The following is a 25,173-nucleotide window of genomic DNA, read 5'->3' as shown; positions in this document are numbered from 1 at the left end:
AAATGTCCTTCTCTACGACAGCAGCAAGACAAAACCAGTACTCACTCTTTCAGAACTTAAAATGTGGGTTTGGGTGAAAATGTGAGTATAGTGGAACGGTAAGCAATAGATAATTAGAGCTTCATAATAAGGCAATTACAGACCGAGTAATGGCAGTCCATTCAACAGTGAAGCAAATTAACTATAGCTATGAAGCTCAACAGAGATGTCAACTCAGGAACAGTGTCATGTGAAGAGATGCACAGGAGACACGCACAGCATGATGGAACTTATTAACAGTTCACAACACACAAGCTAAATGACATGCTGTTTGTGACTGTGCCATTTAGATCTGCGGCAGTCTGCAAGTCCATGTGTTGAAAGCTTAGTTGCCAATCAATCCACTATGCTATTGAAGGGTGGGGCTAACAACAAGTAAGAGGGATTATCTGATGAGAAGAAACTACTTCACTGGGGTGTGTCCTTCAGCGGATACTGGCCCCTTTTCTTTGCTTGGGGGCTGCTGTGAAGTGAGCAGGTGATCCCTGCCCCATATCCCCACCATAAAGTCCTGGCACACCACAGGACCAAGGCAAAAGCTACAGAGCAAAATAGCAATGGGCTGAAACCTCTAAAAATATGAGCAACAAAAAAATAAACCTTTCTTTTTCTTCTCCCTCCTCTACACACACACACACACACACACACACACACATAGGATTTTGAGACAGGGTCTCTCTCTCTGTAGCCAAAACTCACTATGTAGACCAGGGTCTTCAAACTCACAGAGCTCCAGCTGCCTCTGGAGTACTAGGATTAAAGGTGTGCACCACTATGCCCGGCTATAAACCTTTCTTTCTTTTAGGTCATTTATCATGTTCACTTTGCCACAGCAATGGAAATCTATTAGAGCCCACTAGTACAAGAGATAACATTATAAAGAAATGCATTAAGCAAGGTTCGAGCTTACTGTGTATGAAAAGAACACACAGGCAACGTGGAAGGACCAGAGCTGGGTAGAGACATGTGCATAGTGTCACAGTCCTTTACATCTCACACATATCTTACTAGTAGGTTACATCAACCTAATGTTAAATAAAACCCTGATGGTGTGGGCTGGAAGACCCGCGTACTATGCTGTAATTCTCAGGACACTAGTGTGTGCTGGGGGTGCAGCTTCCAACCCGGATGAAAGGACACAAACGAAAGTTTCCGGAGAAAGTGCCACACACATTCCTTGAGGATTTCATAAGCAAATTTCTAAGGAAAGCCACAGGAGACTATTCTAGCAAAATTCCACGGTGAAGCCTATATCAACAAAGTTTTTAAGGAACTGAAACCCATCTTAGCAAAAATATCTGACCAAGTACAGAAAGGGAGGCAGAGCAGCCAGGGCCATGCTGTGAGCCTGACAGGCTACGGCGAGGACCTGGTGCCAAGAGCAACAGGGCGCTCTCAAGTATCTATCCTGTGGTTCTCCATGACACATCAAGGTAAAACAGGCCCAGGAGAGCATGACTGGAGGTTCTATCAGGGGAGCACGGCTACAGTGACTTGTATACGTTTGGCCAAAGGATGAGCCTCTCCTATGAGGAAAGCCGTGAGAAAACACAAACATGGAGTGTAAAGAGAGAGACATCTGCCTCGTCAGCTGGATGAGCCAAGTCAGCAGTGAGGTGACAGGCCACAGCCAGACTGCTCTCGTCAAACTCACCTCAAACTCTGCCCTGTGACAAAAAAAAAAAAAAAAATGACCTTGACTTTTTAATCCTCTTGTCTCAAATTTTCAAGTGCTGGGATTCCGGTTATGTGTCATCACAGCCAGAGCTGTGGTTTGAAAGGGTTCTTCTGATGGAGGCATCATCACTCACTCGGCCATCATGAAGTGCCTGCAGGCTTCCGCTCGGCTCAAAAACAACACAGTTTCACGTGTGGGCAGCAATGGCTGGAAACAGGGCTCTAGGCCAGCATCACACACAGGACTTCCTTGTCACAGCAGATGCTTGCCGCCCATCACATGTGTGAGCAGGAGAAAAATGCGTGTGTGTGAACTTGTTATTCGGCACAATGAGTTAAGCTAGAACTCAAAGATAGTCTCCTAAAGAATATAGTGACTTTGAATGGCCCCAAACCATAGGGTCTAGTGTTTCTAAGTCTCAGTCACATCTAAAGACCAGAGCACAGGACCTGAAGGAGATACTTGCACACCTGCATTTGCAGCAGCATCACTTTCAATAATTCAACTGTGGAAGGAACCCAAGTGTGAGAGGGTAAACAAAGCATGGCATTTCTACTCAGTGACTATGACTCAGCCTGCGATGAGCCTTGGGGACATTACACTGAGTAACAAAAGCCACTTACAAACACCATTTGATTCCACTTCTAGTCAAACTTATACAAACAGAAGGTAGAAAGTAGACGCTGGGTGGTGGCTGCACACACCTTTAATCCCAGCACTAGGGAGATAGAGGCAGACGGATCTCTGAGTTGGAGGCCAGCCTGTTCTCCAGAGTGAGTTCCAGGACAGCCAGGGCTAAACAGAGAAACCTTGAGGATGAGGAGCTGTGGAGACAGATGGAAGTGGTGACCACACAACTGTGTGAACAAACTTCATGGTGCTGATGTTTTGTACACTTCTCACAATGGAAACAAAAGGTTCCAGGACACAGAACTTGTAAGTGAACCACACAGCCGGCTAGCCCTTCCCCCACTATTGGGCATCACCCCACTGGTTCCTTATAACCTGTAGGTTTCCTGAGACCTTTTTCCAGCCTCGGCGTCTCAGAGGCAGCTATCCTTGTCCACCTAGTGATGTGGCCAACACATGGGCCTGCAGCTGGTCCATGTCGACAACAAGGGCTGCCCGTCTTCAATGCACACGGCATTTCTCAGATGCACTCTGTTGCCATGACAAGGCATGCACCAGAGCTGGAATGCTTCTTGTTTTCAGCTCATCTTCTCAGAGAGAACATCCCCAGAACCATCCCCCTCTCAGCTGCCAAGATGTGCAGCACGTGGAAAGCTGACGACGAGACACATGTCACTGGAGATGACCTTGTGCTCAAATTCCCTATTAAAAACTCATCTCTGTTAGTCCACAAAGGAGACTTAGCTGGCTCCAAAAAAAAAAAAGAAAAAAAAAAAGGTCACCCTTCCACACTCCTCCCTGCTCTTCCATTACCTGGCAAGGCAGAGTTTTAAAACGGCCCAGCTCAATACTAGCTAGGAGGAGCCTATGAAAGCCCCTTGGCTTGGACAACAAACCATCAGGCATTTCGAAACACAAGGGAGGAAAGGGAAGAGGGGGAGGCAGGAAAGGAGGTGTGTAGATACTGTGATGGCTCACACAGGCATTGAAGGAAGGCAGACAAGCCTCGGCATTGAAGGAGAGAGGGACAAAGAAGGCCTCATTGTTTTACATATTCTATACACGGAGCCACCAGCCAGGGATTCAGTCAAGTGGGCACCAGTAACTCATTTCTTCTTTGTCACTTCAACAACTTTCCTTGTTTGTAGCGTGGGGGAGGAACTCTGCGTAAAGCAGCCAGCAGGAGGCTCCTACTTCTTCTAAGGCAGCCTTGTCCTTAGTGCTGCAGAGGCTGGCACCGCCTGGTCACAGCCATCCCACAGGCTAGGGGCTCTGAGCCATGGCTCAGCAGCAGCAACGCTAAGCGCTGTTGGGGACAGTCCAAGGGCTGAGTGGCCCCTCTGACAATCCTCTTGCTGTTACTGATGAAGAAGTGAGTGCTGGACTGCCTGTGATCTGCCCAAGGGCCACCCAGCTTGCTGGTGGATGCAGCAACAATAGGAGCAGATCTCTGGCTCTAGGTAAGCTCTCCCATCCAGGGCAGCTTCTGGGCACTTGGTGTGTATGTGTGTGCACGCTCTTATTCTCACCTGCAGATCATTACAAGCAGACACAGAAGAACAAGGCTGGGTACCCCAGGGGTGTTGGGGTTCAGACCTCCTCTGACACATCACTTAACTCACCAAGCTAGTCTTTTGTAACAACCCAACTCATTGGGGGCAGTGGCACACTCCTTTAGTCCCAGCACATGGGAGGCAAAGGTGGGCAGTCCTCTGTGAACTCAAGGCCAGCCAGGTCTGCTTAGAGAGTATCAAGCCAGCCAAGGCTACATAGTGAGATCCTGTCTCAAGCAGCCAAATAAACAAATAAACCCAAAACTCTTTAACCTTATGCAGTTTTTTTTTCGTAACCTTATTTTTCCATAAACCCCTGCCAATCTTTTTGTAAACAAAAAATGCATGAGCTTTGAGAGAGTTAAAGAAAATTTAAGGGAGAAATAGGTATACAAAGGCTGTTCCTAGATATGGTCTTGCTGGAACGAGTGGTGACTTGCTTCCCAATCCCTACCTTTTTGCCAGCTTTGCAAAGTTGTACTCACTTTCTAGAACAATATGACAACACTAAAAGAATGGGCTAGAACTATGAAAGTAGCATCACTATCTCAATGTTTCAGAAAAAAGTTCCTATTTTGGATGATAGAAACAGGGATCTCCTAGTATAACATTACCAGGCCAGATGTTACCATCTATCTGTTGGCTCTCTGAGAACAGCAGTCAATTGTGAGCCAGAGTCCAGGCAAAGGAACTGGGCTCTCTTAAACACCAGGGCATACCATAAACCTCACATCCAGCAACATCAAGAAGGAAAAGGTATGAAAGAAGAAAGGGTATTATTGCCTAAAAATCTAGTATGTACTCAGCCATCCCAAACAAGCCTCCAATCACAGAAAATGGCAGATTGAAATAGTAAAGACAAGACGCCATAAGAATACAGAGATTGAGGTATATCCTGTGGGCCACCCCACCCCCAACCTCACACTCCAAACTCTTATCATGTCCAACTACTAACCTAGAGTGTGTGTGAGGCCAAGAATGTCCCAGGATAAGTTCACAAGGCTAAAGCACACTTAGTGCTCCTGGAGGCCTGCAGCTCTTAGGCATACTTAGTACTCACCTGAGGGTATACCCTAATGCACATTCTGGCTGCATGTCTCATCTGTGTTATAGCCCCAGAGCTGGGCAGCACAGCACTCTTGACCCTGCTATGCATGAGTAGATTGGGAGTGAGAATATCAAACACACTGGACTCCCCATCTGTTTTCTAAACATCAATTTCAGCTTCCGGAGTTTAGATTAACATGCAGCACATCTGCCAAAGCACTGCTCTGTAGAAAAGCTAAGGGGTTATTGGTTAGAGTTGAAAGCCCACCCGGCAGCACAACCAGGATCCTGACGAGAGATGTCGGCTCTGTCTTTCAGGGATATTGCTGAACTGCTTAGAAGGAATGCAGAGACATCATATCCTGATTCTTAACACTGACAGAAGCTTTCTCAGACTTACCCAAACTACCCTGATCAGACTTTTCCAAGACATGGGAAGTCTACCAAAAGTCTTAAGGAAAAGAAAGAGAGGTGATCACCAACGTTTCCTCTTTCTGTGCTCACTACAGTGGGATCTGCAGGCAGATGTTCCCACCTACTCACTGAGACTTATTCTGACCAATATTGTTAGTCAATAGTTGCAAGAGCATTGAGCAATTAGGTTGAAATCTAACCAACTGTTTTGCATTTAGCTCAAACCTATCTGGGTCAGGAAGCTTTCATGAGGAATCTCAGCACGTTCCCTCCACTGCCCAAATCCATCAGTGTGGCATCAGTGGTCTTGTTTCTTCAATGCTAATATGATGTTGTAATAGGGCAGGATGGTGTGTTGGTAAGCTGGAGGGCTGGCCTCTCCTAGCTGCAACATTCTGTAACCACACAGGTCCACCTACTCCACAATCCTGCTGCACAGGCTTTCATCATGTTCCATGAAGTCATTGATTCACCCAACTGGTTTTTCCATGTCCAATCCACACAAAGAATAGACCTTGTCCTAGAGATATGGTAAAGAGAACAGGTACCATCCCTGCTTTCAGGGCGTCTTCTTTAGGAGGGGTGGAATTGCATGGAAATACTAATGTGCGAGAAAACAAAGGCAGGGTGGCTCTAGAGAAATGAGGTGGAAGATACTGATTAGGTAGACTAAGAAAGCTTCACAGCGGTCATATGAGCAAAGATCACATGGCCAGGTGCAGAGTAATGTGGGGGTGGGACACTCAGGCAGAAGGAGCGTTGGTGCTGACCTGAATGAGTAAGTGTAAGCTGAAAGGCCTATTGTCTAGGGCGTCCTGTGAGCCTGTAGGGCATGAACCCACAGGATCCCTCAAGGAACTCAGAACGTGCAGTGATGCTCACTGAAGGACAACTAACTCCCTGGATCCTCATGCCCACGTCATGTAAGACTGTGTTCCCCAGCCTCCTGTGCCATTCATTTGGAGAGGTTATTACTGAATTTTGACCGAAGACTAAAAGAAGCAACGGTAGGACACCAGAGCACCTTCGGTAGGAAGCTAGCTAACGCATGTCTACAATGGCTGGCACCGCAGAAGGCGCCTGACCCCCTAGGGCAGCACACTATTTCCTCAGTGGAAAAATGGAAGAGTGGAAATGATCCATGGAGATGTGACATGGAGCGCAGGCTGAGGCAACTGTTTCTATGAAAGGGCAGAGATGAAGCCATTGTCTCTAATCCTCTAATCGTGTTCTTGTTCTGTCAAGTGTGGGAGACAATGGTTGCTTTTAGCTACTTCAATTAAGGTGAATAAAAATCACATGTATGGTCTCTTGGTCAATCTAGCCACAACTCAAGTAACCACAGCTCCTGGTAGCTATAGGATTGGACAGCACAGAGGGGGCACATTCTCTATGGCAGTGAGTTAGTTACCTTGAACAAGTCTGGCCTCAGTGCTCACCTGGTTTCTTGTTTAAGAACCATGGGCGATGCTTCCTTTGCCTTGCAGCCTCAGTCTATGTGAGTGAGAAGAGGAGGGCAAATAGATCCATGCTTTCTCAACTGGATGATGCTCTGGTTTGGATATGGCTTGTTCCCATCCAAACTCGTGGTGATATCTGATCCCCAACATAGCTATTTTAGGAGATGAGGCCTTTAGGAAGTGGTAAGGCCATAGTCACTCCATCCTCATAGAGACACTGATGGGTCTCTCATGGAACTGGATCAAAGAGTCTTGTTATAAAGCAGGTTTGCAGTCTCTCATCAGTCTCCGGCTCATGTGTTCCTTTTGCACACATCTGCTCTTGACTGAAGACCAAGCAGGTCCCAGCTCTGTGCCCTTGAGCTTCTAGAACCACAAACCGTAAGTATCCAGCCATGGGTATTTTTCTGGTCCTAGGAACTGGACTACTGGTTGTATGTGCTTTACCCACGCAGATGGTGCAGCATTGTGTTTACTCCTTTGTAGCCTTCAGGCTTGTATTCACCAACTGCTCATACTTCTGAATTTTGAGGAGATCAGGGGTGCGCATCACTTTTCAAAGGTATCTGTCTGCTGACTTGCAACTTTTCTTTTCATTCAGCCCTTTGGAAGGAGGGCTGGGAGCAAGCCTCTGAGTCACGGGGAGATGGCCTGCCTCACCCTCTGCGCTCTTTTCTCCTGGAGTTCCACAGAGCTCCACAGAGATGCAAAAGCAGCAGCGATGGAATGGGAAAGCCAACTGTACAAACACTCACCTCTATGTCACAAGGCAGAAAGGAAAATTGCCAAAAAAAGAGATCTTGGAAAAATAGAGAGCAATCACCCCCCGAAGAGAACATGAAATAACACCCTACAGTGACCCCCACAAAGGAAATGGAAAATAAGAACCAAGCATGAATGGGTCAGAGAACACCACTGAGTTTGGCGGTAAGAGCTACAAAGGAAAAACGAGCCCTGAAATGAATGTTGTGATGTCCCAGGGCTGCAGAGTGCACATGCTGGGCTGTGTGATCTGTAATTCACTCAGACCTTCTTTCAAGGACAACATTCATGTATCAGAGAGTAAGCTGACATTCCCCTGAGCAACTCCAAGTTCATGTTAAAGTTCTCTCAACAATTTCTACATGTAGTTGGTAGGTACCACATATGTAGGATTTAAGAAAGCCATCAGAGAGCTGGAGAGATAGCCCAGTAGGTACAAGCACTTACTGTTGTTCCAGAGGCCTAGGTTAGCTCCTCAACACTCATATCAGCTCACAATGTTGTGGATACCTATAACACACACACACACACACACACACACACACACACACACACACACACACACACATACACACACACACACACACACACACACCTACACCTCACCAAATACATAAGAAAACTGAATAAAGGTTCCAAAGAAGACTAACTTGTTGGTGATAAAATTGCCAAGAGGATAGTGGCTTTGGCAAGCGTCATTTATGGGGAATGTGGGCTAGGAATATCTCCTGTTCCAGAGATGAATTGTTGGACTGTACTTGTTAAGATGGACAGACAGCAACTGCTTCACAACAACCCAAGGGACAGGAAGGTTATCTCCCTAAACACAGACTAGAGCACAGGATTTTTCTCCTTCAAAGGGCTGATAACAGCTTTCTGCTACCTGCAGAGTAAAGACCCAATGTCTTGTGCCATCCACATTCCGACATAATCTAGGTCCCCTCCCTGCCACATCTGTATATAGGACTATGTCTTTACGGGTGAGGAGGCCTGAGAACCAAGGAGCAAGTGCAAGATGAAGGGGAGAAGGGGAGAAGCCATGTGATAACTAATGAAGCCGAGGGAAGCAGGCTCCAGGCCAGAGAGTGGGTCCCCTGAGGTGGGCTGGATGCCAGGCTACTGGCTCTGGAGTAGGGACAGAGGACTATGGACACCTGTGGGTGATTTTTGTTTGTTCATTTTGCAACATGGTCTCACTACACAATCCAAGATGGCTTGAGCTCATAGCTCTTCTGCCTCAGCCTCCTAAATGCTGCATCATAGATGTGTGCCACTGGGGTATGTCCCTGAACAAGAGCTTAAACTGTACTCTCCTGTTAGTGAGACTCTTAGCCTAGCTTAATCAAAGGGGTGTTCAAGGCTCTCCACTTGAGATGCCAATGCCCAATACACACACAACATTTCAGAAACAGTTCGATATCATGTGGCAAGAACAAAACAAACAAATGAACAACGGCAGCAAAAAACAAAAAACAAAATAAAGATTTTTGAAGCCACCCATGTGTGCCACTGGATTTATGATAAACAAAGGCCGAATGTTACCATGACTGGCTGCACAGTTGCAGCTAAACAGGGGTGTGGATAAAGCCGCAGGAGAACCGAGACTCTACATGTGCAGGATGGCGTAGGCCTGAGGAAAATCCCTGAGCCTTGAGGTCAGGTCAAGGACTGAGGCAAGTATTGGGCCCATTTACCTCCATTAAGGATGACAGGAGGAATACAGGAATGGGCAATAACAATATTCCTAGGCTCTATTATGGCCACACGTGGATTAAATGTGTACTTTGTGAATCCTTTAAGTAGCAAATATAACCACCTTCCTGAGATGGAGACATTACAGGGAGTGACTGAGGTCATCCCAGAGTAGGGAATCATGAAGCTGAAGAGTTCTGTGATGGCAAAAACCTTAAGGTTGTTGGTGGCAGAGTGATGTGAAGATCCTGCATCGTACGCCTTGCAAGATTCGAGTCCAAGTGCCAAAGTCAATGAAATGGAAAACAAACAAACAAACAAAATCAAACCTGATGCTAAGGTTCCTCTTGTTTAATCTAGCCAGGGTAGACTGATGGTTCTGTTTCAGAGAGGCCATCGACAGGATGTTGACACTGTATGCTGTCAAAATTCTTTTTTATACATACATACATACATACATATATATATATGTATATACACACACACACATATGTTGTATGTGCTGTTGCAAATTCCTATGTCTGTAGACATTTTCATATTTTAACAACACATTTTGAGACAAAGAACAGAGCCAGTAAGTTCCACATAGCAGTTACAGACACGGACACCTTGAAGCAGGGGTTTGAGCTCTGGCTCCTCTTTCCTGACTGACTATCACCTTGGGCAAGTTATCTCCTTAAATCTCAGGCAAAGCTTCTACAATGGAGGTAACATCTCTGACTGGGTGGAGACACAGGTTGCGTTCAGAAGTGCCTAGGTACCACGTTCAAATTCAGCAACAGTAGCTTTCACTCCCCTGCATAAGCATCACATTCAGGGGGATCCAGGAGTGAAAGCATTGCTTTCCTCATTTGTAGAAAGGGCTTCTCGTATGATGTGTGATTAATATAATGCATAGGCTAGCTATCTATACACACCAGGAGACAAGCACACGCAGCTTAGCACAGGACCTGAACCTGAGAGATGCTCTAAGAGTAGTTAACCGTTACCAAGCCACAGGCACCAGGGCACCATCAATAGTCCTTCATGCTTGCTCCTTCACTGCCTCAGCCGCTGCGTATTAGAGAGCATTAAAGGGAGTGCTCAGGTCAGGATTCACTGTGTGCCCGACTCCTCATGCCATGGCTTTGGATTAGTCCTTCTAAAATGGTGAAGGGAGATTCAGACTCCAGACAAAACGATGCCATTTGGTGATGAGCAGTGAGTACAGCTAACAGTGTACAAATGGCCAAGGATAGAGGGCTGTAGCCTCCCAGCAAGCACTTCCCGAGCAATAGCAGCAGTTGCATGCTCCCACTCTAACACAAAGACGCCAGCATTATGTGCCAAAGCCAACTCTTCCCTGGCACTCCCTCCACCTCAAAAGCCCCTGCAGGGCAAAGCCACAACCCTCTTTACATAAACGGCAACAGGAGCTGGACAAAATGGTGTCAGGGAAGAAACCCCCAACCACAGTAGGGATTCTGCACAATTCTCCCTGCTATGTAAAACAGATGAATGTGGAGTTGGGCTGGAGCCAACAGGCCCTTAGTTCACCCGCGCCCCACCAGGACAACCTGCCTTCAGTTTGGAGGGAGTTCTGAGCCCTTTCCCAGAACCAACACAGAGCAAACACTAAGCATGACAGGATTTCAAAAGGCCCAGGTTAGAGGAACCCAGCACTGTTGTCTCTCAAACAGCAGCCCCAGAGTAAGCTTTCCTTGGTCACAAAAGCACCCTTTGCTACAGGAGTCATCAAAGGCTCCGAAGAGGGAAAATGCAAACACAGCTCTTAAGTGCAGAGCCCTATTTTCCTGCCCTTGTGTTCCATGAAGGCAGTTCAAAGGCCCTGCCGGCCTGGGCCCCTGAGCTGCTCACTCCATCACACTGAGGCAGGATAAAAAGGGAATTGACAGGGACATACGTGGGAAGGGAAAGGGACCCCCTTTCTCAAAATCTGATTAAAACTTTTTCCCAGTCAAGAACTCCAGCAAAATTAACAGCATGTGCTGCGAAGGCCGCTGATGTATACAGAGCTTAAAGCCTGAATGTATATGACCTTAGAAGAACCTCCTTCTTTTCCCCAGAAGCAGTCTAAGAACCCTAAAACTCCTACCTTCCTGTATCCCTGCCTGTGGGTTCGACTTTTACCTAATCAGCTGTAATCCTGCTGCCCCTCCTCCCCCAGGAACTCAGTGGTAAGACAGTACCCAAGACCTTAAATTTGACTATTGCTAAAACAATGGGCTGGGGCTCCCAGAGAGGCCACCTCCAAACCCCTGGGTGTGCCTTTCTTTCATCTGAGTACCTTTCTTTCCCTGATGCTGGCGCTTAAGGCTACACGAAAGCATCTTCAACAAAGTCTCCAACTCTGCTTCATAAACTGGCCAATTCTGAAATTCTCATTGGCATCCGTGTTAAGAGTCTTGAGTTAGCCTTCCTGTAACTTCATGCCATGCTGCTGAAGGAGCCTGAAGGAGGTGTGGCCTCTATTCCCTCTACAGCACCCATGCCCTTCCTTCTCAGGCTCCTTGAGGCTGCTGCTATGGAGGTTGGTTGTTGTAGCTTAAAAACTGACCGAGGCCCAAGTCTGATTCTCCAGCTAAGAGCTTCCCCCAAAAGGTGCAGGTATCTGAGCCAGGGAAGCGGGAGGTGCAAGCAACACAAGCAGGGCCAGCCTGCCTGCAAGGGGGGTTGAGAGAACTCTAGCAAGAAGGCAGGATTCTGTTCACACAACTCAGGCAAGAAGCACACTTCCACACTCAGCCCAGCAGGACACTTGCTCATGCAGAGGGGACAGCACACATACAGAGGAAACCAGGCACTGTCATTTCATTTCATTTCATTTCAGGTGTTTGCTGGATCTGGCATGCCAAGCATCACAAAAAATAAAAATATGGAGAAAACGGATGATTGACATATTTACAACACTAAGAATCAATAATTTAGGGTGGGAAGGGGACTGTTGTGAGTATATTAAGCTGAAAAGCAGCTACTTCTGCTCTTTCCTCAGTATTTTTTATGGATTGTTCTATGAATTGCTCTACTATGGGGGACCAGGAGAATTTTTCTAGATCTTAAACGGTTAGGACTCTTACACACACACACACACACACACACACACACACACAGAGACAGAGAGAGAGAGAGAGAGAGAGAGAGAGAGAGAGAGACAGAGACAGAGAGAGAGAGAGACAGAGACAGAGACAGAGACACAGAGAGAGACAGAGAGACAGAGAGAGAGAGAGAGAGAGAGAGAGAGAGAGAGAGAGAGAACACTCTGGACAGGCCCTGACAGGCAGAGGAGAGCAATTGCAAAGCAGATTCTTGACTCCCTCCCTCTCTGCACCTCAGTTAGCCTGCTTTGCATGGCTCAGCTGGGGGGAGAGAGTGTCACCCCTAGGCCAAGTCTCTCTCCTCACTGAGGGTCCCACTCATGCTGTGAGGTCCAGGTAGAGGAGGAGGGCTCGTTTTCTCCACTGATGAATCATGCCCTCAGCAGAGCAGCGAGTGTCACATTGCACCTTGTCACAGGCAGCGCACACACAAGCCAAGGCCACCCACGTATCTCTGCAACTGTGGCTTAAGAATGATGGCTGCTGTCATCCCCGCCACCACCTGCATGGTCCCTCAGGGGTGAGAAAACTCGACTCAAGGTCGTGCAGGAGAAAGCCACTCAAGACAAGTAGAGAGCAGTGGGCTCGGCTTCCAGTCCCACGCTGGTTAGATCCAGCTCTTTATGAGCTGCTTACATGTAGCCATGCATGCATGTGCACACTGGCATGTATGTTGGAGAGAAGCAGGTAGTGTGTATTGCGATCTGTCACATAGTATTACTGTTCAGTGTGGACAATGCAACATCCATGTGAGGGCAACTGCACCTCAGTTACGTGTCTGGATTCTATGCATTAAAACATGTGAATGTGAACGCGCTTCAGAGGCCCAAAGGAAAATTATTATTGATGTACCTTATAGTCTAAGTTTTTTTCTACCCAATAATAACAAACTACTAATATAAAAAAATTATTCTTCTGTACAAAGAGTTACATTAACTATCAATTATGATGCTTAAGAATGGTTGAAACTTTTGTTATATGTATTATACAATAGTTGGAAATCACTGTAACTGAGGCCGATATGAACTAAAACCTATGCTTGAAGTATTTCATATTCACCACTAAATTGAATTAAAACTGCCTCTGCCACAGTTACCTCCGACCTACCAGGCAGCTATTGCGTCATCCGAAGGACATTGCGCCGCGTCTTGCATCACTTGACCTGTTGCTCCTTCCTTGGCTCCCTGTTTGCCAGCGTATCTGAGTCACCGGTAGCCGCTTAGGTCATTCCTCAACTGGCTCCTCCACACGCCCCATTGTTCTTCCACACCCTGGTCCTGGGGTGACCGCGGCTGTCTCAGTGGCCTTCAGCTGTTGCTTTATGCTGAAGACCCCCAGAGCTGGTTCCTGGTGATTCTGAGCTCTGAATCACTTAGAAAAGCAAGGCTGGAAGATGCCCTTAGGTGACCACGGACTCACCTTCCTAAAGCATCTGCCCTTCCCACACCCCACAGAGGAGTGGCCAGTAGCTTCAAAGTCTGCAGGACTTGGGATCAAGAGCACTTACATTTGGAAGGGAAAACACACAGACACACACACACACACACACACACACACACACACACCTATCAAGAGCACTTACATTTGGAAGGGAAAATACATACACACACACACATACACACACATACGCACGCCTATCAAGAGCACTTACATTTGGAAGGGAAAACACACACACATAACACACATACACACAAACACCTCCTTCCTTAGGCTTCAATTATTTATTTGGCTGTGGATCCTACCTTGCCCAAGGCCCTGGCCTTTATTCAGGCTCTTTTTCCTTGCCTTGGTACTGCACCAGCCCCTCAGCTCCTAGCTTGACCTGCCAGGTTGGCCTGAGCGATTCCTCCAAAACAAACATCTGAAAGTTTCCCTCTCCTGCTCGGACTCCTTCATTGGCTTGCTGCTATCCTAACTTCATGGAGGACAGAATTTTGTGTGCTGCCCCAGCTGGGCTTTGCTAGTCATGATCCAGATTCCAGACACGTGCTAATGGCCTACAGTACCCAGAAGGCAGTAGGCTCCAGCCAAACTCTAATGATCCACAGTACCCAGAATGCACCAGGCTCCACTGGTCTTTGAGAACCCTCATCAGATAATGAACACACAAGCCAAAGCTCAGGCTTTGCTCTCCGCCCAATCAGAGTGAGGCCCTGATCTCCCTTTCTTGAATCCCAAGTGTCCTGGGAGACAAGGGATGTGTGCCCCTGCAAGCTGAGAGCCTGATGGTGCCCGTGGCTTAATATAAACCCAAACTGACAAATTACTACTTCTCTAGCCCTCAAATGTTTAACAAGTGAATGAATAAAGGAAGAAGTAGCTCTTATGTGAGACAAAAAAAAAAAAAAAGTCTTGTTTGAAATAGAACAAATCTGGCATGGCACTGTAATTTGGATAAGAGCACTGACAGCACGGTTCTATGGCTCTATATAATTTAAGGTCTATTTCTCTCTGTTCTCAGGCAAGACTGTGGCTTTCTTTTCATTAGCAGAAAACCCTGGCCAACCAGACATGGTCTCATTTCCCCCATAGGCGTTTGAAGGTTTTCAGGAAGCCTGGGACTATTTATTTGCTTTCAAAGTGATTGATTTACTTCATCATTTTTATTTTCATTCAAGAGTGGCGAAAGGGGAGAGGGGAGGGAAAGGAGTCAGCCACACATTACTGCCTTACAATCCTGAACTCTTTCTAGGAATTCAGTGTTCAGCTCTGTGTCCGGTCCTGTCTTTCTTTGCAGGCGAGGGCAGGTACAGCAGGATCCCAGGATTTTCTGTCAAGCTAAACTAGTAAATGTGCATCGAGGAAGGAAAATGGCGGTGGGGCAGGTGAGGCCAGGCTGCTGACAGGAAAGCAAGGGCTTGGACCACAGCAAAGACAAACTGTTAACCATTAATCCCAGCACTGCACCTCTTCCCAGCTGGCCTTTGCAGCCAGTCCATGTGACATCCTTCCCTTCAGAGCAGGCTGGAATTCCACCAATGCTCGTGGCTGAGTTTAGGACTCTAAGGTTGTGAAATACTAAAACTGGAAGAATTCTTCTATGTTTTCGTTCTTCCTCATTTTTTTCCCCCATTTATTCCAAGAATGGACCCACCCTTTCAACACACTAGAAAACCGATGCCCTAGCTGCAGAGAAAGAGACCAGAAGCTGACAGAATTCAAATCATCTGTCACGGTCACAGTCATCTGAGGGATTCAAGCCACACAGCTGAGATCTATCGGTTTCTAGACCATTCTTTTGCTGTCTGGATGGTTTTGTTTCAGAGTACAGAGGCAGCATTAGAGTTCCAGCAGGACAGAGCCTAGCTCATAAGGAAGCACACAGTTTAATAATGCTTTTTTACTCTGTGGAGAATACAGCTAAACCCTAGAACTTTAAAATGTCAAAGGATCCAAATGTTTCCTGTTTTTTTTCCCCTTTTGATTTTGAGACATATCTATCTTTACCAAATTCAAAGCCACCTAATACACGAGCACTTCGAAGCCTATCTGTGCAGTCAGGCACCTGGTGCACATTTTTGTCTCCGGGCTTCTGCACAGGTGAAGTGTGTGGTTCTCAGGGAGGCCATCCTTAGCATGCAGAAGTGCAGCCCACCTGGACAGCTCTACAGGCACTCACAAATACTTTTTGTTTGAGGACTGACATAGGGTTTTTTTCTTATTTTAAAGAAGTCTTAAGTGGCAAAGTATGGCTTCCTGCTGGACAAGTCACCCTCCATGTCCCTCTGCCACTGCACATTGTCTCTACACCAGCTGTTTCTATCCCCTCTCACCACCCATGGTGACACGAGGAGCTCTGTTGCTCAGAGATGGCTCAGAGGGAAGATTTAAAGGCAAGAGCTCCAGTTCAATTTTTTAAAAAATATTTTTTTTGAAATAGGGTCTCATTTTGTAGCCGAGGCTGGCCACAATGTCAACTCTACAGTTCAGGGCAATCCTTCTATCTCAATCTCCCAAGTGAGCACTGGGATTACAGGGCAGAAAGTACCCACCATATTCACCTCTATTTCCCCCCCCCCCCCCCGATAAATTTATTGCTTTGCTTTTCACAATTTACTCGCAGGATGACTGGTAGAGAGCCTTCAACCCATGGGTTCCCTAACCAAGCCAAATTGAGCCAGAGCAGGGAAAAAGTTAAGTGTGTGTGTGTGTGTGTGTGTGTGTGTGTGTGTGTGTGTGTGTGTGGTACGTGTTCAAGTGCATGTGCCTATACGCATGTGGAAAGCACAGGAAGAAGCTGCGTCTCCGCCACTGTCACCATTACGTCTTCCCTTAAGGGGAAGGTTCATCTCTCACTGAACCTGTGCTGTGCCTCTGGCCACCAAGTCTCAGAGATCCCCCCGGCTTTATCCCTCTATAGCACTAAGGTTACAGGCACATGCAGCCATGCCTAACTTTTAGAAGATTATTGATTTTTCCTTTTATATGCATGAGTATTTGGCTGTGCGTCTGTGTGTGTGACATGTGCGTCCAGCACAGCGCCTGCAGAGGCTGGACGGCAGCTTTGGGTCTGTTTGGAGTGGACTGGCAGACAGTTTTGAGCTGCCATGTAGGTGCTAGAAAGAAAACTTGGGTCTCTGAGAGAGCCATAAGTCCTCGTAAGCTCTGAGCCACCACTCCAGTCCATCCTCCAACTTTTTATATCAGTGTTGGGGATTTGAAAACAGGTCCTAATGTTTACGTAAGCTTTCCTTATCCAAGAAAAAAAAAAGTCTAGTTAAAATAAAAAGGTTTGTCTAAAGCCTATGGTAAACTCCGCCTCGTGTGGATAGAAAAGGCCCTGTCAGTAGCGCTGACCCGCAGGGAACCGGGATGACAGATCCAAAGAGTGTGCTTCAGGAAGACCCAGGCTTCAGAGATGGAGGAGGACAGGGCAGAAAAGAGCCACCGAGCACATGACCTCGGGGAACCTGCCTCCCCCAGCGCAAGGCAAATGTCCGCACTCCAGAGCAGTCAGCTACTTGCTCAACAGGCGGCCCCCATTCTCTCCATTCCAAAGCTCACCCAGCTCCATTCCCCTCATTCCACATGGCTGCCACTCACTACGTGGAGCCATGTGGTATAGTCACTGGAGTAAAAGAAAAAAAAATACAAATACACTTATATCTGCATATTAGCCCAAGGGGCATGTCCCATGAAAGCCTTCACTTACCAGGAAACTGAGACAGAGGGGAAGACATTCTATTGGGACTCTAGATGAGAGAAGCATGGGAGAATGGCAAAGTAGAAGGATCCAGAGGGTCCTGGAAACCTACAAGTAGAACATTATGATAGGCAGATTTGGGCCCAGGGGTCCTGCTCAAACTAAGGCACCAGCCAAGGACAATACAGGCTGTAAAACTTTAAACCCCTACCTAGATCTAGCCAATGGTCAGAATATTCTCCACAGTAGAGTGGAGAGTGGGATATTACTTTCTCACGTACTCTGGTGCCTCACCTTTGACCATGTCTCCTGGAGGGGGAGACCTGGTGGCACTCAGAGGAAGGACAGCAGGTTACCAAGAAGAGACTTGATACCCTATGAGCATATACAGGGGGAGGAAATCCCCCTCAGGAACAGTCATAGGGGAGGGGAATAAGGGGAAAATGGGAGGGAGGGAGGAATGGGAGGATACAAGGGATGGGATAACCATTGAGATGTAACAAGAATAAATTAATAAAAAAAGGAAAAAAAATACAGTGTGGCGGTGATATGTAGCAATCTTGTTGATTGAAATAAGCTCCTAAATTTTTAGCAGCACAAATACAGAAAAGCAAGCAATACAAATTACAGGACTTCAAAAGAATGTGTAAGTATAAAAATACACAGTAGAGTAAGAATATGTGTCATCCTGTCCTCACGGAGTAGAAATTATTCAACGTTTCCTTGAGAGTTTAAATTCATTAGTGTCATATCAGGGGGAAAAAAACTCCAATATGCCACCTAGAGCAAACTGTACATTTTATTTAATTTTTCATTTTTCGAGACAGAGTTTCTCTGTGTAATAGACTTGGTTGTCCTGGACTCGCTTTGTAGACCAGGCTGGCCTCGAACTCACAGAGATCTGCCTGCCTGTGCCTCCCAAGTGCTGGGATTAAAGGCATGCGCCACCACACCTATTATTTTTCTCTAGTCTCAGTAATTAAATCAAGACTTGAATTCTAATTTTGCAATGTCATCAGTAACTTAGGCACTTTACAATCTCTGACCGTTTTTTAATTATGTGTAAAATCCATTCCGTTGTTTGGGTGCTTAGGCTTAAGGAGGGTTGTTATAATGAGAACCTCTCTGAGGGAATTTCTCACAAAAAGTATTTACCGATAGCTAAAAACAAGTTACATAGTTACAGTCACATGGCCATCTCTAGGCAAGGTCTCTGTTACCAAAAGGTAACACTCGTTGTTTCAAGCCAGAAAATTGGAATTATGGGAAGGTGGAGCTAGTGACAGTAAGGGAAAAGGTGGAGATTTAATGACCAGAGGAACTAAAAAGAGTACTAAGTGGTCTGCCCTGAAAACATACATACAAGTAACATTCTAGAGGCTGGGTGAGTTATATAAGGAAAGATATGTGTGTGTGTATGTGTGTGTGTGTGTGTGTGTGTGTGTGTGTAAATACATATACGTGCATATATGCAACAATTAATGAAAACAGAGGACAAGAATTTGAAAGGCATCAAGGAAAGGATATAAGGGTTTGGAGGGAGGAAAGAGAAGTGGGGAGGAAAGGGGAGAAATAAAAGACATTTTCTAAAAACCCACAAAAATACATTGAGAAAAGGTTTTTAAAAAAAAATGTGCCAGAGGCCGGGTGGTGGTGGTGCACGCCTTTAATCCCAGCACTCGGGAGGCAGAGGCAGGAGGATCGCTGTGAGTTCGAGGCCAACCTGGTCTACAGAGTGAGTCCAGGACAGGCAAGGCTACACATAGAAATCCTGTCTCGAAAAACCAAAAAAAAAAAAAAAAAAATTTTAAAAAATGGTAAAAAAAAAAAAAATGGGCCAGAGGCATAGCTCAGTAATAGCACTTTTTACTTGAATATTCAAGGACCCGTATCCTATCCACAGCATTGCAAAAACAAGTGAGCCAATCAATAAACAAACCAACCAAACACAAAACAACAAAAACTCTACTATATCCTATATCAAATCAACTTAAAAACAACAAGGCAATAATCTTGGCTTTTTTTTTTTTCTCCACTTTTTTTTTTTCTTTTTTCTTTTTTTGTTTTGTTTTTAAAGAGACATGCTCCATTATGCTGTCTAGGCTGGTCGTAAACCCCTGGTCTCAAGCCTTCCTACAACTGCAGCTTCCTAAGGAGCTGCAACCAACCACAAGTGAGCACCACAGTGTGCAGACGCTTGCTTTAAAGCAGTGCTGGAGCACCTCACCTGTGACATTATGATCTCAGCTGGGAACGAGAGTCAGGCCACAATCAGTTGGATCTGCTTATATAATGTTCTCTTTTGTTCTTGATTAGACTGCTTGACTTTTCATAAAGAGATAGGGAGATGTGATTTGTAGTTCTTGTCTGTGTCTCTTACTACTAAATCCAGTGTTGCACCATGTGCAAGTGGGTGTGTGTGAATGCAAATATACTCACACTCATAGGTTAAAAAAAAAAAAAAAAGGAAAACCCACCCTCCAATGTAGCCCAAGTGTGTTTAAGTGCCTGGGTGCCTCACTATGGTCTCAGCAGCAGGAGCAGGCACCACTCTTGTGGTCCTGTGCAGACCTGGCCTGTTTTCTTGATAGCGTACACTCTGCTTCTGTTCAAAGTCTCTAGAAAGACACCAATAATCTCTATTTTATGTCCTAATTATACAACCACTTATCCCATTGGCAACTTGAAGAAAACAAAAGTTTAAAGGACAGAATAGTTAACCACAGTGCACCTTAGAACAAAATCCAAAGCATAAAAAACAAAAACCTTAGGTAACCTTGTTAATAAAGCAGAAAATATCCACAAGTCAGCAGAATTCTTCTGTTGTCGTTGTTGTTTCATTGGTTTTTATTTTTCAAGACAGGGCTTCTCTGTATAGCCCTGGCTTTCTTGGAACTAGCTGTATAGACCAGGCTGGCCTCAAGATCCGCCTGCCTCTGCCTCTCAAGTGCTGGGATTAAAGGCGTGCACCACCACTGCCCAGGTGGCAGCATTTCTTGAAACGAAATGCCAGCCTCATGGCACGCTACATAAGAAATCAAAATGGCAAAAATCCTTATTTTTCTAGTTCTGTTACCAAGCACTTGCAAGATTAAAAACAGAATAAAGCCCAGTTCTGCTTTGACAAAGGCCAGCCCTTCCCAGCTGAGGCTTTCTTTAAGTGATATAAAGCACTTCTAGAAGAAGGAGAAGAAAATGTGGGGACCATTAAAAGTGTCACTTGCAAAGGATTAAGGTCCAGAAGTTTTACATGTGTCTTTAGAGCTAAGAACTACTTTACCCCATGGACCAACTTATCAATACCTCTTCTAAGCTACATTCACAGGCTTTTACCCATGTGCATATGCTACTTGGGTCTGAAAAGCTAGCAAGCATGCTAATTGAAAATTCACAACGCCCTGCTCTGTTAACTGAAGGCAACTCTTTATGTCTGGTCATCAGCTCCTATATTGAGGGCTGGCCCCCAAGATGGCCCAGGCATTTAGAGAACTGGGCCACCCCAGCTACCCTTGTCCACTGCCAATTATGACTTTGGTTCTTTTTTTGTTTGTTTGTTTTGTTTTCATTCTCCATTGTTGGGTGGCCTCTCTGGCATCTCTTAATAAAATTGTCTTAATTTTCACCACTTCAATGTGTTCTCAAACTATTGTTCACATTCGTTTGCTTAATTTCAGTTGTGCTATCTGAACTAATTGTTAGCTCATATAGGAGGCCTCTGTGTCACATTTGTACATTTTTATTGCAATTGCATGTGTCATGTTGCTTGTATGCTATTCTCAACTTGAAAAAAACATGACTCATTAAAAAATAGATTAATCTGATTATCTATTTGTGTATATGCGTGCATCACTGTGTATTCTGGAAACCATGGAGACCAGAAGAGGGTGTTGGATGGCCTCGAGCTAAAGCTGCAGGTAGCAGTAGACTTCCCGACACACCGGAAACCATACTCCAGTCCTCTTAAAGGGCAGTGAGAGCTATTAACCACTGAGCCATCTCTCCATCCACAAACACAATTGTTTTTAATAGCTTATTTTACTTCAGAAAAAAAATTGGCAGGCTGCTTATACAAATACATGCAGTAAGATAATTACCAGAGACAGAACATTGTACAGAGAAGGAATTAAACTAGGGACATTAAGGTGAAATTAAGAGAGGACAGGATGTAAAGCTTGTGTTGTCAGCCCAACACAGGAAGCACTTGTATCTGTGCTTAGAAGGGTCTAGACTACTGGCCCAATATGGTCCACAGTCTGTTTCAGTGAATCAATGAATAAAGTTGCATGGTAACCCAGCTACAGCTATTCATTTTATACACACACACACACACACACACACACACACACACACACACACACACACACATATATGCCTACTTTCATGTTCCAGTGGCAGAGCAAAGTAACTACGACAGAGACCATATGGCCCACAATGCCGAATATTTTTACTATCTAGCTCTCTTCATAACAGTATGCAAACAGCCAAATTGTATGATTTTATACCTAGGAGATAGAAGCAAACCCATTTCCTAGGCTAAGTATGGTCTTTGTTGTATAGGTAGTGCCACCTTCCCAGCTTCCAAAATTCTTTTCAAGCTTAATAAACAAATTAACGAACAAAAATTAAATGGTTTGTCAGGAACCTGTAATAAGCTCTGACTCATATACTTAATGGCAAAGGCCCTACCAGTAGAGCTGGCACCGCCCAGGGGACCTGTGCTACAGGAAGGCCCAGATATCAGAGATAGAAGAGGGCAGGCCAAAAAAGAGGTCCACCAAGCCTATATTCCCATGAAATGTGCCTCTCTCAAACTCAGCATAAATACAGAAATGACTTTCACTGGGGGGTCAGCACAAGTCAGTACACAGTTCAGGTACCATTCACATGTGGGCCAGGTTAATCCAGGGATAGACTCAGAGATGCAGGTGCTAGGCACATATGCATCCTTTCCCCATCCTTCTTCCTTAGCCTTGGCTAATGGGGTGGCTCATCTGGTGTTCTCTTCTGCTGTGACCTAAATAGCCTCAGCAAATCATGAGCCCTTGACATGTAAGGTAAAAGGAGAGGCCACCTCTGCTATGGGGCAATTTCTCCTGAACTCTTTTGACTAGGGTGTACAATTGAGGCTGTGTGGTCTGCCATCTTCCTACAGAGGTAGCCTATGGGAAGGACTAGGTTGCTGGGTCCCTGTGACAACTAAAGCCTGGAAAAGACAGCTGCCTGGTGAGAGGACCAGATTGGGTGACTTCAAGCATCTCCTGGAGTCACTTGAGAAAATAGGCCTCCGACCTGACCTGCTGCACAGACCAGTGATGGGTAAGGACCACAGGGACGCCATAAACACCCTGAGAGAGTTCAAGTCTAAAGAAGTACTGAGGAGAATTAGAAGTATTTGCATCTTATTACCCGAGAAATCACTACTTACTAATCTAGGCCTAACTCCTCCATGTTATCAGTCAAGGAAGCAAGAATCTTATTTAACGTCCCAGTGATCCAACAGGCCTTTCCATGGCTGGGGTGGGGTGGGGTGGGGTGGGGTGGGGTGGGGTGGGGTGGGGCAGAAGCACAACACTAGCAAGTACAACATGGACAGATTCTCCTTCTGTTGTGGACGCATGTTTGTCTTATAGAGAATCGAAAACAAGTAAGTGAAACCTGCCCATAGTTGACATCAGAGATCATACAGGAAACAAACATGGCAGACCTGCGGAACGCTTTCTCCATGCTGTTCCAAAAGAGCAAACACTTCCAAGCCTTGGACCTAATGTCCTAGTACTAAGGCTGACACTTCAAATCCAGACCACTTATGCTCACATCCAAAAGAATGCTAAAAATGTAGATTTTTGTATGGCCTCAAAGTAGAAGAAAAGATGTCAAGGAGTACAGGATACGCCTAGTACGGACCACCCGGAGAGAGTTCTTCAGGGTGCTCTGCTGGATCCAGGACTGAGGTACCCAACAGGTGTGTTCTGAAGTGCACAGAATGCCAATACAGAAACTTCCAGAGAAATCAGCAGCCCCTACGTCAGCTCAAGCTGATCCCCACATCTCCAAACCTCTACACAAGCTTCCATTCTCCTTGATTCGGCCATTGAGTCCAAGCTGTAAGCATTTTTTTTTTCCTTTACCACAAAGGCTTCAGAGTGCGTGTTTCCCAAGTGCTATCACCCCAACTAGCACACACAGTTCCTGCCCAGGACCCCTCAGGCAGCAGCACTTGGGAGCTGGTTTTCAGAGGGACTAGTCATGGCGGCTCCTACTTACGTAACGCATACAGGGTGAGGATGACTCCGGCCAGGCAAAATCCTTCAAAGAACCTGAGTGTACTGAACATTGTCACATTCACCGACAGCGCCACAGTCAGTCCAAAGATCAGAATGAAGATGATGGAGAACAGCAGCACGGGCCGCCGGCCAACCCTGCGTGTGAAGAGGGGGAGAAAGCAGGCGTCAGTGTTGAACAAGAGGGCGATGGTAAGCGCCAATACCCAGCACCCAATGAGCACGCGCTAAGTGTCTTCACACTAGCTATCCCACTGTGCTACGCCATGGCTTACTCCCTTGGGATAGAACCTCTTGTGGGACATTAAGCCCACTCCCCCTTCTAGAACTAAGACAGCAGAGCTCAAACAGCTACTAGGATAGAGAACTATACGATGTGGCCCCGACTGCTGGTGCTGAGTCCATCTCTGTGTATAAACAAGGGTAGCTCAAGGCAAGAGAACAAAATCAATAATAACTCCCCAAACACAAACCTTGACACACCCAGCATAAAATGTCTTGAGAAACTGCCAACCTTTGGAACTGGCCCAAAAGTCCACACAGGCATGGAAGGACGGCATGACTTCTATTCTCCAGCTGTTACCTTAGGGAGGAGACTTGTTTCTCCAGCAGCCTATAGGTCCAGGGCTGGGCCAGCTGCAACTTGCTTCAGCTACATGACAACGTGTCATTCTAAAGGGACCACAGGGATCGCACACTAAGCCTAGACACTTGAAACTGTATACAAATGCTCTGGTGTTTCACAGTAGAACCTGCAGGAAAGGGCAGTAGTACACGGAGTTCACAAGCCACACACAGAGCTGACTGGTGCATGATCAGTGTGGCCACTAGGGGACCATGTACTTGGGGGCAATCAGGGGGCAGGTGGGGTAGTCCATGGAAACTGGAAAACCACAAGTTCCCTAGCTCCCATACTAGCCATCCTCCTGTCTCTCCTTAGTACAAGTAAAACTATGGTGAGCTGCAGCAAACAAATTAATACTTAACACAACTGGTTTGGGCTAGAAGGATATAGTTCATGGAGAAGCTGGGGCAAGAGGGAAGCCAGGAAAGGCAGGTCTGGTGCCCTAAACACAACATAGGGTAACTAAAGCTTTCGTTGTTCTAGACATTTATGACAAAGCATTGACATACAAGTATAAAGGCGGAGGCGGGAAAAAGGAGCCAAAGAAACAGACAGCAGAATGGTTGCTGTCCAGGGCTGGGTAGGAATAGAGAACGTTTATGAGCACATTTCACAATCTCCCCAAGGACGAGGGAAATGATTTAAATTCAGAGTGGGCAAAGGACATAACTGTAAACACATTAAAAGTTATTGAGTTGTGCTCATTAAAGAGCAGGCTTTTTATATATGTGTGCATGTGAGTGTTTGTGTGTGT

At 46.0% G+C, this 25,173-nt stretch overlaps 1 protein-coding gene across 3 annotated transcripts in view; it reads right to left on the bottom strand.

Annotated features, from left to right (window-relative positions):
• Nucleotides 1–25,173, bottom strand: part of SLC22A23 (solute carrier family 22 member 23) — a 164,745-nt gene that overhangs the window by 97,587 nt on the left and 41,985 nt on the right. For all 3 annotated transcript variants that reach the window (XM_084797190.1, XM_084797191.1, XM_084797192.1), the window contains exon 3: nt 23,778–23,932. In XM_084797190.1, the coding sequence (XP_084653316.1) occupies nt 23,778–23,932 (155 nt within the window). The remainder of the gene's footprint in view (nt 1–23,777; nt 23,933–25,173) is intronic.

The sequence above is a fragment of the Acomys minous genome (genome assembly GCF_964271855.1).
Source record: "Acomys minous genome assembly, chromosome: 9".
Classification (NCBI taxonomy): Eukaryota; Metazoa; Chordata; class Mammalia; order Rodentia; family Muridae; genus Acomys; species Acomys minous.
This window is presented reverse-complemented; position numbering and strand designations above follow the sequence as displayed.